The 17,233-nt window shown below is 44.5% G+C and overlaps 1 protein-coding gene across 3 annotated transcripts in view; it reads right to left on the bottom strand.

Moving 5' to 3' along the window:
• kif18a (kinesin family member 18A) overlaps window positions 1–17,233 on the bottom strand; it is a gene marked incomplete at its 3' end in the record, with an annotated part of 31,811 nt that overhangs the window by 11,110 nt on the left and 3,468 nt on the right. For all 3 annotated transcript variants that reach the window (XM_048230884.1, XM_048230882.1, XM_048230881.1), the window contains 11 exon segments: window positions 1–101; window positions 2,465–2,586; window positions 3,614–3,778; window positions 4,107–4,269; window positions 6,394–6,494; window positions 9,165–9,239; window positions 10,692–10,868; window positions 14,528–14,725; window positions 15,067–15,177; window positions 15,589–15,693; window positions 16,230–16,387. The exon segment at window positions 1–101 is cut by the window's left edge and continues 165 nt beyond it. In XM_048230884.1, coding sequence (XP_048086841.1) covers window positions 1–101; window positions 2,465–2,586; window positions 3,614–3,778; window positions 4,107–4,269; window positions 6,394–6,494; window positions 9,165–9,239; window positions 10,692–10,868; window positions 14,528–14,725; window positions 15,067–15,177; window positions 15,589–15,693; window positions 16,230–16,387 — 1,476 coding nt within the window.

The following is a 17,233-nucleotide window of genomic DNA, read 5'->3' on the forward strand; positions in this document are numbered from 1 at the left end:
CCAGCTCGTCACGCTCAGCCGAGTAGGTCTCCATGGCGACGCCTGCTTCCTGGAGGGCTTCATACTGCTTCCTGTAGGCGTTCAGCAGGGTGGTCACCAGCCTATAAGATGGGAGGAGGAGGGTTACCAGGAAGTGGAGGAGAAAAAACGCTGGGACACGTTCAAAGGCCCTTTCTGAAACTTCACCCTCCCCCTTAGACTTCGTTTGCGCATTCACACGGAGGGTCCACAATATTAAAACCAATTACTGTTGAGTGGTAGTGTGTTATAAATAGGGGTGTGCATTGGATTCGATTCGATTACGATTCACCAGGTAACGATTGATTCGATTCGATTCGATTCTACAATGCATTGCGATGCATCAAAATTCTACTGCACACAACAAGGCAAATTTTGAGGTCATTAGGCAAAACAAGCAGTCAGATATTGAACAGATTTTATTGGCTGCTATGTGTGTATCATCACTCTCCTGTATCTTTGACATAAATGTCATTAAATAATGGAATTTCACCATTTTAGGGGCAAGGCTACTTGGCCTTCAGTTGGGCATATTTGGTGGGGGGGCAGCACAAAGGCCATATGTCCGGGCATGTTAACTATACATTAGTAGTAGGCTATAAAAATGATCAAAGTTGTATTTAGCCTATTCACAGCAGTAGACCTGCATCACTGTAGCCTATGAAACATTACAAAAACATGAAACATGGCATATAACATAGAACTGTAAATCATCTGATCATCTAATATTTAGATATCTAGGATATATTTAACATTTATTTTATATTTGGCCTGTTATGAAATCATGTATTGAACAATTTAAGCACAGCTCAGTTTTAAGAAACTCAAATAGCATAGATGCATGCTTAGCATTTTGTGATCATTAAGGCCACTTTCACAAACTCTTAGTCAGCTGTCCTCTGATTTACCGATATCTCGGCGATATTTGTAACATCTATTTTGTATTTGGCCCATTATGAAATCATGTAGAATAATTTAAACACATTGTAAAACTTAAAGCCCAAATTTGGAGACATCCATGCATGTCGAAATTTGCTGCAAATTCAGAACTGGATTACTCTGGAACGGCTAACTGTACAGGGGACTGCTTTACACCTTTGTGTTCGGTAAGGTCAGCTGTTTATTCCGATATATGGTTTGTTATGTGTTGAACGAAGGGTTCGAATTATTCCACCGAGATGAATGTAGGGAGATGGGCGCAGAACCTTCAGTAGAATTATGATTAAATTGAATTATATTATTCACTTAAGTGTAATTTTCTCGCGAACCGTTCACCACAGAAATTAACAGCTAACATAGTTTAAAAGCTGAGAAAAAGCTCTTTCATGTGATGTGATGGGCTACTTGTGATGTCTGTGTGATGAGTAGGCTCGTTCGTGAGTAGTTCAACTGAGAAGAATGGGTGAATTTGGATGCACTTTCTTTCTTGCCATGCGCTGTCACTTTCTCCATTGCGTAAAAGACTAAATTAATTTGCGCTGTGAATGCTTAGATTATTTTGACAGGCCATAGGCTAAATAAAAAATTGTTATTAGTTGGACGCAAAACAGAATATTGAAATAAGGGGGCACCAAGGTCACCACATACTGCACACACAGTAACGAAGCCAACTCAGGATGCTCGACATGGTTCGTGAAGTTAGTTGTATTGCCAACGTGCTTGATGTTAGTGTGTCAGGTTTTACACACCGCGTACGTCCTGTCTAGTTTCCCATTAAATTAGTAGAATCCGAAATGTGCCCAGATGTCCGCTTTCCAAGCTTTGGGTGCGTTTTTAATTACCCGTCTATCGCGGTCATCTCCCTCAGTCATCTTGATTCTTTAGTGTTGTTGTTATGCTAGCTAGCGCTGCCGTGAAGCATGTAGCTACATGTCATTACAACGTTGCTCCGGAAATGCCCCCAGAAGTAATTGAAACTTCACAAATTTATTGTCCACTCAAGGCCAGAAAATAAACAGTGACATAATCGATTATGGCACGTTGCCGCATCGATGCTGAATCGTGCATCGCCGAATCGATTATCGTTGACACCACTAGTTATAAACCCTCCAATGCTGAGTGAACACCGATGGTCACTTATCGAGGGCGTGAGTCAATTAATGCGGAACGTCATGGAGGACGTTTTAAAACGTTAGTTCTGGATGAGTTGCCTGTAAACAAACCTATGGTTCCGTGACAACCAGCTACCACTAGGGAGAGTGAAGCTCGCCTTAAAGCTGAGAGCGGCATGTTAACCCAACGCTCTAATCATGGGAACTTTAGCTGCGAGGGTGCTTCCCACCCGAGTTCACTCGGTAATCAAGGGGGAGTGGGTAGGGATTAGTTTTGGAAAGGGCCAAAGTCAAAAGGCTTTGCGCCATTCATTCCGGTGAAAGTAAGATGCTATTGAGTGTGTGTGTGTGTGTTTGTTGTGAATGTGTGTGTGTATTGGATGAGATTGACGTACTTGTGCGTGTGTTTGCTGTGTTGGTCTTGAATGCCAATCAGCTGGCTTGTATGCCCCAACTGAGCCTTCAGATCCTCCACCTGCAACTGCAACCGCTGGCAACTCAACTCCTGCTGAAGCTCCTGTGCGCGTACACACACACACACACAAACAAGCAAACACAAACACCAATACAGACAAACAGTTACACATACAAGGACATACAGTCCAACACCCCCCACAAACACACGCGCATACACACATGAGGAGACAGAAGGAAGATCAGTAAGTACTAAGAATCAATCAATGGACAGGGCCAGCAAGAAGGGAGTGTTGCGTCACTTTTGTATCAAGTTATTTTTGGGAAGGGCAGGAGTGGGGCGTCTCTAAGAATGTGAATTCTGGGTAACCAAGGTGCCTGGACGCTCGTCTGACGCAACAAGTGAGAGAGAGAGGTAGAGAGAGCGAGAGATGGAGAGATGGAGAGAGAGAGTGAGAGATGGAGGAGGAGGATGAAACAACAGTGCCTGGAACATTTGACGAAGACATGCGTCACTCTTTTCCACTTCCTAGAAGACAGACGAGAGAGAGAGAGAGAGAGAGAGAGAGAGAGAGAGAGAGAGAGAGAGAGAGGGGTAGACAGACAGACGAGTGGAGTGCTTAGTTGAGGGATGAGTAAAGATCATTGATTTCACCCTCTGTTGGAAGGGAGGTGTGAACACTAATTACAAGAGGAGCAAATGGGAAGGAAAACACACCTGGTCACGATACAACACGCTGTTGTGTGTGTGTTTGTTTGTGTGTGGGTGTGGTAGTTAGAAGGAGGGCTTATCAGAATAGGCGTTTAAAGACTTTGCCAGTCATCACCATCTTGCCAACCCTGGTCTAATTTGAACTGGCATCAAACCTAGGCAGGTTCCACAAAACTGGTAGACCATGTTATTAATAGCTCCTCAGTGGGAAAACATGTATTAACGGTTCCCCAGTGTTAGAACACGGTATTACTGCTTCCTCAGTGGTTGAACATGCTATTAACAGTTCCCCGGTGGTAGAACATGCTATAACTGGTCCCGGAGTGGTACAACCCTGGGTATGGAACCCATTAATAACTTTGCTGTACTGCTAGAGCATACAGAACGTTAGAACGTTCCAGAAGTGGGGTTGTGGTACCTCGGGCATGTGTCCGTCCTGCCCCATTAGCTTCATGTTGTTCTCCACGCGATGGAGCCAGCCGTCGTTCTCGCGGAACCGATGTTCTGCCTCCTCCCGCCGACGCTCAAGGTGCTGCCGCTGGGCCTGCAGCGACGCCAGCTTGCGCTCGTACCTGCACGTGACCTACGCACGTGTGTGAGAGAGAGGAGAAAAAAAAAAGGACAAAGGCAGGAACGTCAGACATCTTCGTATACTATACTTGTGTGGGCGTACATTCTTGCATCTTCTTGGCCATGTCTTCAGGCGTCAGCACGTGTTGTGTGTGTGTCCTCTGGGTATTGAAAACTGCTCTATGTATATCAGAGTGTGTGTGCCGTCTTGTGTGTAACAATAAGGGTTAGAGTTGACCTTTGCCCTCTTTCCTTCTCTCTCTCATACTTATCTAACAGGCCTTGTCCTGAAGTGTGTGCTTGACCTCTCTTGGCCTGGTCCTGTGCGTGTGTGTGTGTACCTTCTTGGCCTTGTCCTCAGGGAAGAACAGCAGGCTCTGTTGCTGGACGTCCTCCCGGTGGCGCTGTCTCAGGTCGCTCTCTTTGATCTGACACTCCATATCCAGCTGCTCACGCCGCAGCATCACGCGGTTAGCAAACACACACCGCAACGAGTCGGACATCCTGCACACACACACACACACACAGTTAAGTTAATTACATTTGAAATAGAAAAGAAAGAGCTGAAGGACATGCAAAAGAAGGAAAGAAACACACACACATACACCAACCAATTTGGATTCCTCAGCGATATTCAATGAGCAATTCACTGAAATTGAACGATTTTCCTGAAACCGCTTCACTGGCACACAAAAGTTAACGGCTCCAGAGCACTAAGCTTCAGCAGCTCGTGGCTGTTCCTGTGGCACATTTCAATTCTGGTGTGTGTGTGTGTGTGTATGTGTGTGAGTGTGTTGATACGAGACATTTCACATTTGGTCGCGCAGATCACGCCCCGCACTCAGCCGAATGCCCGTGTAGTAGAGTGCAGATCATCAAGACGAGGCAGATTACACAAGACACAAGCACAAGTCTAGACCTGTTAGCTGCTTTTCTGTGCGAGAGTGTATACATGTATCAGAGACAGAAGTCACAGATGAAATATGCATTCAAATTCTGCGTGCAAGAAGAGCGTGTGCGTGTTTGGGTGGGTGACACTGACGTACTGCGCATCTCGTGCTTGTGTGTGGCGTGAGCGTGAGAGCATTCCGTGATGGGGGATGAATCACTGATAAAATTGCGCATTATGTGGATGTGGTCTCTGCTGAGGTATGCATAAGTGCGTGATAGGTGTGTTTGTGGGTGTGACGCATACTGGTAAGAAAACAGTTGTTTACCCTAACAATACCCTTTTTGTTTACTGTACCACAACTACCCACCAACCCAGACACACACACACACACGCAAACCCTCCCACCAACCCAGACACACACACGCTCACGCAAACCCACCCACCAACCCAGACACACACACACGCAAACCCACCCACCAACCACACACACACACACACACACACACACACACACACACACACACACACACACACACACACACACAGAACCATGAGAGATAGGAGTGTCTGGAGGAAGACATGTGTAGGGAGAGAAGAGAGGAAAAGAGAAAAGGAGAATAGGGGATGGAGAGGGAGGAGGAGAGAAGAGAGGAAGGAGAGAGGAGGGATAGAAGAGATGAGGAGAGGATAGGGATAGAAGAGAGAAGATGAGGAGATAGAGGTGTGTAGAGGGATAGGAGAGGGAGGGAGGAGGAAAGAGAGGAGAGAAGAGGGATAGGAGAGGAGGAGGAGAGAGAAGAGGATAGGAGAGAGGAGGGGCGGTGGTAGTGTAGTGGTTAAGGAGCTGGGCTAGCGTGCAGTAGCCTGAAAGTTGTCGGTTCAATTCCCAGCTTCCACCGCTGTGCCCTTGAGCAAGGCACTTAACCCCAAGTTGCTCCGGGGACAATGTGATCCCTTGTAATATAGCCGACATATGTAAGTCACTTTGGTCAAGAAGTGTCTGCTAAATGTAATGTAATGTAAAAAGGAGGAGAGGAGAAAGGAGAGGGGAGGAGGAGAGGATAGACAGATGTGTGGGGCTGTCAGAGGCTACAGGAAGCCAGCTTGGACGGGAGAGTGCTGACAGCTAAGCCATGTGAACATCAGCAAATCCTCCACTAGGTTGTGCACAATCTGGTGGACAACTTGTATTGGCGTTCTGCTTAAGCTGGGAACAAAGCTCCCAATTGTTAAGCCCGATTTTGAAAGGATGGACAATCAGGGGTAGTCCGAGGGAGTCAACGGTAGGCACTGTAGTCCTCGTGGCTGGAATCGTTGTGCGTGTGCAGATTTGTATCCTTTGCGATTCTTTCGAATGTTGATGCAATCCACATTCAATCAAACATGTTTGATATTTTCTTAACCAATCCGCATTCGTCGCTATGGTTGCAATTATGACATTTAACCAGCCAACAGCTCAATCGTTCTGTTTGTGCTCATAACTAACTCCCAATCGTACCAGACTGTCTGTAGGCTTGGACTACTCTATTGCGTTTTTTAAAATGGGAGACCAGTTTTAAATCTGCAAATTCAACTCATAATGAGGAAGCAGCACATGGAATCACAGTGCCTCATCAATCACCTCTACATCACAAAGGTCACTTCACACTATTTCCACCAGCTCAAACAAAAGCACAGCAACGCTCTGACAGGATGCGGGATTTACAAAACACACACACACCACACACACGCCTTACTTTAGCAATTCTTCCTTCCGCTGTGTAGAGATGCCACTGGTCTGTGGAGCCTCCTGCTTTCTGCTTTCATACTCATTAAGTTTCTGTTTTAGTTGTTGGATCTACACCAGGAGAGAAGAGAAAGCATTAGAGAAAAATACACACACACAAAACTCAATGTAATCCACTGGACATCTTCAGTGCAGGAGACCGCCCACACATTGGATGCAGATGACATGAAGTGTGTGTACGTCTGTGCATGTGTTGAATTTCCCCTTGGGGATCAATAAAGTATGTATGTATGTATGTATGTATGTATGTATGTATGTATGTATCTATCTATCAGTGTTCCCATGTGGCTGTAGTCTGCATGTTTAGTGAGGTGTGTGTGTGTTTCTCTCTAATGCTTTCTCTCCTCTACTGTGTGTGTATGTGTGTGTTCCCTGAAGGCTGTAGTCTGCATGTTTAGTGAGGTGTGGTGAGTGTGTGTGTTGTGTTTAGGCTTGTTTCCTGCACATGAGTTATGGGTAAGTGAAGGGAACCCTGTACGGTGCAACTGGGGCATTTCCTGGGAAAAGCGACAGGTCAAGGCAGAAAACAATGGCACACACGCCACCGAGCAGGTTACAGGGATTTAGACAAACGTGCAAGCATGCATGTACACACACACAAACACACAAACGAGCTAGAAACTTTCCATGTGGCCTTCTGTAAAACAGATATGACCATAAATTCATATACATCAGGAAAGATATCAAGGCGCTACCTTTAGTGATTTACTGTACTTAGAAAGGAGATGTAATGTACAGTTCTGAGTGTGAACTGTAAGGTTCTTTTAGGGCTGTCAAACAATAAAAAAAATGAATAAAAAAAAAAAACAAATAAATCTCCCATTAATCACGATTGAAACACGAAAGACTACAGCTTCTTAAAGGGCATTTCAAATACAAAATACATTTTCACTTACAGTTTACAGTAGCGCACAGAGAGCACACCACTGTCCATCTAATTCAAATTTATGATCCAATTAGGAATTAGGACGTAACACTCAGTGCAGTCGCCGTGAAATTTCAGCTCTGTCATTCGCAAATAGTCTTTTACATGGAGTTACATGGAATATATAAAACTGATCATTTTTATATATTCAGGTTTTGACAAACCGATTGCATATTCACTTGCAACTATATGAAACTAGGATATTTAGTGAATTTCACTAGTTTTGACAAAATACTTTTGAAAATATCCTTAAAAGTTTGGGCATGTGATGAGAGAGAGCGGCTTCTGTTACGTGATGTCAGACCCTCACAAAAGAAGTAGGTAAACAAAATGTGTTAACCCTTAGAACCCTAAGCTGTTTTTAGGGCATTTTCACTACCTTTTTCATTCATTCATAAGGATTTATTCTGGTCATTGTAAGTGCCACACACACATATTATTGTTTTTTTTTCTCAGCAGAGTCTAGGCTATCCAGATCATGCCATCATTTCATGTATTAGTACTAGCATTGATTTTATTTTGATTTTTAAAGAATTAAAATATAAAAATCATATTATAAAAAGTCTTATATTTTGACCTGTATCTCACCACAGCAAGCTCATAGCTCTACATGCATTTCATGTGTGTGTAGGGCAGACTGTCCTGAAACGGGCAATACAATTGCCATGTTGGAGGGATACTCTGGGGCTGAGCAATTTACAGAAATATGTGGTGTGTGATTCTGAGGAAATAAATGCCATTTTTTTATTTAGCGATGAAAAATGACCATTCTGTAGCAGCTCCATATCTGTGACACAAACTGATCTGACCTGACTTGACCCAAGTTTGACCATGTGTGACTATGGTGTATGCACTCATGATGATTCTCAACTTTTTTCATTGCCATGAACAAAGTAAAAGGCAAAAAAAGGTGTTTCTTTGTTGAACAAATTGGGATGCAATGTGAGCCTTGAATTGGATGCCATGCAGGAATTTGCTAGGATCTCAAAAACGGATTATAGACATGTTTTTGAAAACCTGCGATAGCGTTGGATTATAAACATTATAAACACCTCTGTGTCTCCTCCTTCATCTAACATCATTGGCATTTATATCGATCCGGGGTCATGAGTAATTACTCGAGTAATGGGTGTGCAGCGTTGGTTTGTGTACATAGCGTTAATATTTTGCAGTCACTTAGGTCTGTTTTTTAAGCCAGAAAAGATCGATATCCATGGTAGCAATGGATAGCCCTGTTTCTCCTCTTTCATCTGATATGCTTGCCATATCTATGCGATCCGGGTTTGGCGAGTAATTCAAAGCGAGTAATGGGTGCGCGGGTGAGCATGAAAGTATAGACTGTAAATATGATGCAATTTGATTTAATTTCATGATTTTTTTACATTTTCATACTTGATGGGTTACAGACAGTCAGTCGTAGTCTCTTTGGAAAGCCCCACTTCTTCTCTGTCATTTATCTCGTTGCGATGAACAGTCGCACAGCAATGTAACAGAGAAGAAAGGGTGTGTTTTTGACGCACTTTGCGTCAATCGGGTTCTAAGGGTTAATTGTGTTAATATTTTTTAAAGTGCTATATATTTTAAAATGAATCGTGGTGATTAACACATTCATTTTGATAGCCCTAGTTTTTTCTGACCTAGGGAAGCATTCCCTTTCTCCTTTACTAAGAATGGTGAACACTAAGTAAACCTGCATACTTGTGCAAGTCTGTGTGTGTGAGAGAGACAGACACAGGGCTCATGTGAGGGTGGATGTCCGGTGAGTGTGGTACGGCTGTGTTGACGTCTCACGTTACCTCAATACGCTGTTTCTCACATATCACCGCATACTGGCTGATGTGACTGTCCAGGCTGACCACATTACTCTTCAGCTAATGAGAGAGAGAGAGAGAGAGAGAGAGAGAGAATTAGTTTCTGGTTAGGTGGCATTATTTGGAGAGCAGCTCTGACACAACAAGTAGAAACCGGGGAGAGGTAAGGGTAAGGGTGTGTGTGCTGGACCAGGGTGGACAGAAATGTGTGTGTGTGGGGTTGTGGGGCGGATGACAAATTTGAATGAGAAGCGAACGGAAGTGTGTCTAATATATATATATATATATATATATATATATATATATATACACACACACATACACACACACACAGTGTTTCCCATACATTGACTTATTTGTGGCAGCCCACCACAGTATCAACATTGACCACCACACAATGATTTTCCAGGTTGTACTAAATTGCTAAATTGTGCTTAAATCTGGTTAGCATCATAACTGCTGTGCTAATTTGTTAAAAACTGTTGCGTTCAAGTTAATTCTGCAAACCAACCACCACAAATTGAATTAAATTCTCTGGGAAACACTGATATATATATATATATATATATATATATATATATATATATATATATATAAAAAAAACAAAAAAAAAAAAAAACATTAATGGGCCATTAGCTACAAAACTAAACAAAAACAAGGCCTTGGCAGCCTTCTCCCACACAATCACGTCCTTCCGCTGAACCCAGAAACTTTGTGTGTATGTGAGTCTGTGTGTATGTGTGAGTGTGTGTGTAAAAGAGATGCACTCATGTCCATAAGTGGGAGGGGAAAAAAACAAAGCAGAACAGATCTATTTGCAGCTTTCAGTTCTAAGGCGAGTTCAAGGGAGGGTTCTACAGAAGAACAATACCCCACACAACGTGACGTTCTAAAATAGCAGCACCTACTGCAGACCGCAGTGGGCAAAGCACAAAGTTTGCAGACAAGGTCATATTTCCACAACTGTGCAGACAAAGCTCCAGTGTGTGTGTGTGTGTGTGTGTGTGTGTGTGTGTGTGTGTTGATCTCCTTTATAGGCACACTGCAATCGTTTGCAAACAGAGGTGCGTTCAAATTTGGCATACAGTGGCAAACGTTCGTAGGGTACATTCCATTGTAACAGCAATTGCATTGTTAACTTCATCAAGCTCACGTCCAGTTCTGTTTGCGGAGAACTACCTCCGGAGACTGTTTGCGATTGCTTGCAAACGTTCGCCAGAAAACTGTGCACCAATGTTCGCAAACATTCGCCTATGTTTGCGAATTTGAACGCACCTCAGGTTTCCAATCAGGAGGCGTAGAGCAAGCCAAAGATCCACCAATCAGAGTAACAGGGTGGACCTTGAAGGAGGCGGCATACTCCTCTGTGCACTATACTGATCCCTGGTTCAATTGGCGCATATAGGTGTGTGTTGTGTATTTACTGAAGATTTGATGTCTTGGCATGGTTGGCGTATTTGAGTGTGTTCTGTGCGTATATGCCTGTCAGTGTGCGTGTGCGTGTGTACTTACTGAAGATTTGATCTCCTTGGCCCGGTTGGCGTATTTAAGTGTGTTGTGTGTGTCCTCAAAGGACGTGGAGGATGGGCTGACGTTAGCGATCATCACCGTGCGACAGTTCCCCCCCAGCGAGTCCTTTAGCAGACGAGTCAGCTTGCTGTCCCGGTATGGGATGTGTGTTTTCTTACTCTGAAACACAAAATTACAGACACACACACTTTATATTACAGTGAGCAACTTTTTCTGCCAACCAAATCCAAATATTCAGGGCTTAGGACAAGGAAAATTTCTTTTCAAAATCATTTTTGAAGCCATTCTATTCATTGTCTATTTTCAAACTGTAAACAGCCTGGCCCTGAATGCCTGAAATTAGGGTCCTTGAGAACGTCAATCCCGGCATAGTCTACCTTAACCACACCCAAAGCAATTTGTGAATGGTAGCTCCATGGGGACAGAATTCAGCTGAATATAGCCGCCAAGCTCATTAAAGCTACTTGCCCATTGTAAACGAGGGTGAAAACTTGCCAATTATTACTTTTAAGTCTTTTTTTATTTTTACAAGCATTGCAGGAGCTGTGCCCATTAACGCTCACGCTGGTATGGAGCTTACAAGACAAGCTCTAAAAATAACTCAAGGTTCCAGATGTCTTCTAGATGTCCCTGGCCAGGTGTGTCCAGACCCTGATGAGAGCCCGCAAAGCAGTCTGGGAGATCAAGCAAAAGCTCAAAAGACACCACAAATGCAGATGGTGTGTGTGTGTGTGTGTGTGGCAGTCTACATAGGACATTAGGCAGTTACATTACTACACTCTGGGGGCATGAACATGGGGGGGCTCATGAACATGCCCCCACAGTGTAGCGCTGTAGCTGTCTGGCTGCTTTAGCTGCTGGAACTAGCACCTCCAGATGGACAAAGAGAGAGAGAGTACGATAGAGGGTGAGAGAGAGAGGGAGAGAGAGGGAGAGAGAGACAATACAGTCAATCTTACAAGTGGCGCTTCTGTCCTTTAAACGAAAGTTTCACTCGGGTACATTCACAAAAAGACCCTAGGTTGCATTTTGGCGAGAGTTTCGCTTTAAATAGAGAGAGATAGAGAGGTGTGCTCAGGTGGACTGCAGGTAAGGCGAGATGATTTAGTGAGGCAGGTTAATGTATGCGCCCTGCGTGAACCCAATACCCACAATCCTACTGTGGCGAGGGGCCCCGTGATGGGGAAGGCTGCTCGTCTTACCACGCCAGCTGATACACAGCCACCACAGCGACAGATGTGCAGCACACACGTGCGCACACACACACACACACACACACACACACACACACACACACACACACAATATCTGCATGCACCTAAAAGGCGAGAATTCCTGCGGTTGTTTCTAGAGGTCACCATGTACTGTCGGTACGAAAAAAAAGAAAAAGAAAAGCAAAGAAAAAAAACAGTAAACAATTAGTTCTACTTAGTTCGAGTTGCTGCAGCCAACAGCTAGAGCTACCAGGCGTGCTAAGAACACCATCCTCAGAGAAAAATGTGCCTTTATTTGCCTATTTAGGACCTATGCTAAGTGGTCAGACTCACGCTACACTATCTAGGCTATTTCTACAGGACCTATGCTAAGCGGTCAGGCCCACGCTACACTATCTAGGCTAGTTTTACAGGAGGCCCCATGCTACGTTCCTTGACCTCATCCTACGCTTCTGCAATCCCAACAGTCCTCAGAACGTAAAGGTGCCACATGTCAAGACCCACCCAGGCTTGTAGATTCCACCATCAAAGACTCCACAAGACCAACAACACCCCCCACCACTTTGGCCTACCCCACTAGTTTATATGGCGGATAGATACACAGAGAAACAAACTGCTGTTGCCAGAAAGATTCGTACTGCAATACGCAACAGTGGCAGCAGGTGCGCTTTGTAGTTACCTCTCAGCTATGCACCCAGAGGAGCTCTAATGGGAAACAGTACAGTGGGTTATGGTGGGGGAAATTAGAACCAGTGGGCCCTGAATACGCAGCCTACACACTGTCTCCATCAAATTAGCGCAAACAAACTAAATCTCACGCCAAACATGCAATAAAACCAACCAGGCGAAACTAAATAAGAGGGGAACAAATATGCAGGGGAAAAAAAAAAAGAATCATGAAAAAAAGTGCCAAAAGGCCTTTGGTGACAGATTAAGGCGTTTTATCGCCGTTTATGGCAGATTTAACAGCACTTGTTTTGTGTGCACAATCTGCTGCGGTCACACACTAATGGGATTCCGCCGAAAATTACCCAGCATGCTGTGTTGTGTGAGGCGGCACAGTCTGGATGTAACTCCGACGCACGCACACACACACACACACACACACACACACACACACATGCCTGCAGTGCTGCTCAACCGCGAGGGTTGGAGCCAACGGGACCTCACACAGCCTCTGCTACTTTCTCAGCGTGTGTGTGTGTGTGTGTAAGAGATTTTCTCTCTCCCCACCAGCACTGCGTACGACTCCATGTGAGCAGCATAGGTCCCATATCTCCCTGACTATAGTGGTGTGTGCATGTTGTGTGAGAGAGTGTATGAGTGTGTGCGAGTGTATGTGTCTTAAAGTGCGAGTGTGTGTGTGGTTAAGACAAGGCACAAAGTGACCAATTGTGTGGTAGATTTTCAGACTGCTGCTGCTGCACTGCACGACTGCGAATTTGTTACATAAAAAAAAAAAAGTAGTATCTCAACTCTTTGTGGCCCAGTCCCCTTAAAGTCCATCTCAGGACACTTAACCAAGCCCAGTGCTGTGTGGTCTTCATGGGGAAGAGAGGAAGTGGCCTACTTGTCAAAGTCGCCTCTTTTACAGCGTTTCCCAAGTGGGTGGGGATGTGTGTTTAAGTATAGTATAAGTATATTTACTCTTTTGATCCCATGAGGGAAATTTGGTCTCTGCATTTAACCCAATCCGTGAATTAGTGAGCACACCGTGAAGTGAAGCACACACTAATAACTCTGCAACAACAGCGGCGCTCGGGGAGCAGTGAGGGGTTAGGTGCCTTGCTCAAGGGCACTTCAGCCGTGCCTACTGGTCGGGATTCGAACCTGCAACCCTCCAGGTTAAGTCCGAAGCACTAAGCAGTAGGCAACGGCTGCCCACAAGGAGCATCATGTCACCGATACATTTACATTTATTCATGGTTCAACAGCTTTGGTTGTGCACAGGGGGAACACATCTGCTCTGTTTGTGTTCTGCATTGTGAATTGCTGAAAAACAACACAAGAGAAACACACGCCCAAGCAGTGGTGCTAGTAAGGGTATCATAAACAAAGTTAGTTACTGCTTGTGAACTGAACCAAAGGCATTAGGGTGGTGAGCATCTTGCTCGAAGACAAACCACAGACCAACTGAGGAAACAAGACCCGAGAATTCACACAGAGAACAAACCACACACACACACGCACACACACAAGGGCCACCCATGGAAGAATTGGACACATCTGTAGGAAATGAGGAATTCAGCCTACTCATTTATTTCAATGGCTATGACTATGCTAACTAAATACAAGCATGTGCTGACATCTTCACAAACAAAACTATGAAGAACCATGGCATCAGCTAAAAAACATCATATGACCCATGAGCATATCAAACTAAAAACTATGCTGACTGGGTGTCCTCCTTATACACAACTAAAAGCAGCCTAATGAACGCCAAGGTTTTCTGCACCAAAACAGCCGAATCACTGCTAACCACAACAACCAAACCCCACTGATTGGCCACACCCATGCATGACTGGCAATAGCCTAAAAGGCCATTTACTAACAGACCCGAGGCCAGCCCATCCCAGAGCATGACCTCTGAACCCGCAGGCCTACCTTGGGGTCAGCGAGGGTGTTGATGACGTTGCCCAGTGCCAGCAGCGAGCGGTTGATGTTGGCGCCCTCACGGAGCCGCGCCCCCTTGGCGTTGGTGGCGCTGGCGCGCTCGGAGCCCGCCAGGTCGATCAGGCTCATCTTGGCCACGCGCACGTTGGGGTTCAGGCTGGCCGTCTTGTCCTGCTGTCGCAGGTAGACCTGTGGAGACATGCCAATGGCGTCACAATCAACATGGCCCACAACAAAATAATAACAAATAAATACATATACAACAACATTATACATAAACTAAAAAGTTGGCAGTAAGTTAAGTTTATGGGCATGTTTTCCCCCCTATTATTAAACAGTCAAGTTCTGACCATTAATATTTTTGAGCATAAATGATAAACCCAGTTATGAAGGATGTCTGAGTCATGAGTCTTTAAGTGGTGGCAGATATAGGTTATGGTTATGGATATAGGTAGTGGTGGCAGATATAGGTTCACTGCTGTGTCATGGCACTCTGATTGAGGTTTGAGGCTGTGTGCGCGTGTACGTACCTGGAAGACTGCATGGGACCGCGAGGAGGTGGCGTTCATATCTGTAGGGTGCTGGGTTCTATTCTTGTTGCCATAATCCAGCGCTTCTAAGATGTGCTCCGCAGATTTAGGCTACAAAGAGATAGATAGATAGATAGATAGATACAGGGCAGAAAGAGAGAGAAAGAAAGAAAGTGATTGAGCGCACTCATTCATCTCAAAGAGGCTGCTCGTCCACAGCAGCGCACGATAGTGCCAGAATGAGTCATAACCAAGGAAGGACCACACGGATTCAAACATCAACTTCAACTCTCTGCTGCAGACACCAGTCCTACCATTATATTATTATTATTATTATTATTATTATATTATATCGTGAGTAAAACTGTGGTGATTTTGAGAAAATGTTCAATTGTAAGAAATCCTTGAATTGGCAGAATCAATCAGAAGATTGCAAAATCGTGGAGGACTGACAGAAAAACAAACACACATAAGAAAAAGTAGGCACGCACGCACACACACACCCCGAGTGTAGATCCTTACCTGATGCACTGAGAGTCCCTGCACCACTACTCCTTTGGTGCTGTCCTCCCGTACCGCTAGTGGTCCCGAGTTAGCCATCAGATCACGGATCTGCTCATTATACACCTACATAACACGCACGCACGCACACGCACACACACACAGTAAAAGTAAAAAGAAAATTCAATTATACAAAAAATAAATACATAAATAAAACTTTCATAAGAAAAAACAACAGAAAACCAACAGTGTGTTGAAATTTGCAAACATTTGGGGCATGTTAGTCTTTCCGTCTTCTCTGTTCCCTGTGAATGTTTGCAAACACTCGCTAACAGTCTGAGAAGGTAATTTTCTTCAAACATACAGAGGTGCTGGGTTATTGTTGCGATGGAACGTCTACACAAATATCTGTCAAATCGAATAGTTCAAACAAAAATTCTTCACAATGAACCTCTGTTCCAAAAATTCTGAATGGACCTAAGATCTTTCACAAGGTACTGCAATGAGCCATGAAATGAAGAACCAGTCAAGTGTGTGTATGAGAGGATGAGCGTGAGTGTTTTTTCCCTCACCTCCAGGCAAGGCCAGCTTGGAGTCCTGACCATATAAACACCCAGTGTGTGTGTGTGTGTGTGTGTGTGTGTGTGTGTATTGTCTCTCACCTCCAGGTAGGAGAAGGCCAGCTCAAACACCTTCTCGTCCTTCACCTGCTCCATGCGGCTCCACAGCTCCTTCATGGTGAGGTATGTGACGCCCGGGTTGTCCGTGGAGCCCAGCATGGTGTGGGTCTTCCCTGCGCCCGTCGCCCCGTACGCAAACACTGCACGGGGGGCAGAAAAACCGGAGCTCAGAAGAAGAGGCAGTGGGACATATACTGTCTGCACCCCCTCCTGTCAGCCTGCTAGTGCTGAAGCACTAACGTATGAGTTTGCATTCTGTCAGGGTGGAGCATTATAGGAGGGACTAGGGTGGCAGTTTGAAAGATAAAAAAAAAAAAAGATTTTGCCACATCAACAAAATTAAACTACTCCCTCTCCCCCTCTCTCTCACACTCACTCACAAACACACACACACACACACACACACACACACTAGCATGACCAAGACTGTACTGCTGTTATGGTAACACTGGAACATTTGGGAACATCTGAGTCATTGTGGTTGCCAGTCAGGGATTCACACACACACACACAGAAAAAGAGTGGTTTTGCTGACCAAATGTGATGACCAGATAATGTCCCCTGGGGACACTGACTAGGAAGAGATCCATGTTCTGCATAACATGAGAACAGCTCAAACATAGATGTTCATTGGACCTCAAACCCACAGCACTAAGTACCAATGTATCTATCCATCTTTGTGTATAATGAACTCTCTGCCTAGACCAGACATGGGTAACATGCGGCCTGCATAGTGCATCAATCTGGCCCACGCCATGCCTTTACAATTTGGTAAAAAATATATATATAAAATAAATAAATTATCTGACTCTCGATGATCTGCTACGACATGCAGTGCAACCCTACTAGCAGGGTTTTTACTAGCATTGATTTTATTTTGAATCATTTCATGTATTAATACTAGCATCAATTTTTATTTTTAAAGAATTAAAATATAAAAAGTGTATTATAAAAATTCTTATATTTTGACATGTATCTCACCACAG

The sequence above is a fragment of the Alosa alosa genome, chromosome 21 (assembly GCF_017589495.1).
Source record: "Alosa alosa isolate M-15738 ecotype Scorff River chromosome 21, AALO_Geno_1.1, whole genome shotgun sequence".
NCBI classification, from domain to species: Eukaryota; Metazoa; Chordata; class Actinopteri; order Clupeiformes; family Clupeidae; genus Alosa; species Alosa alosa.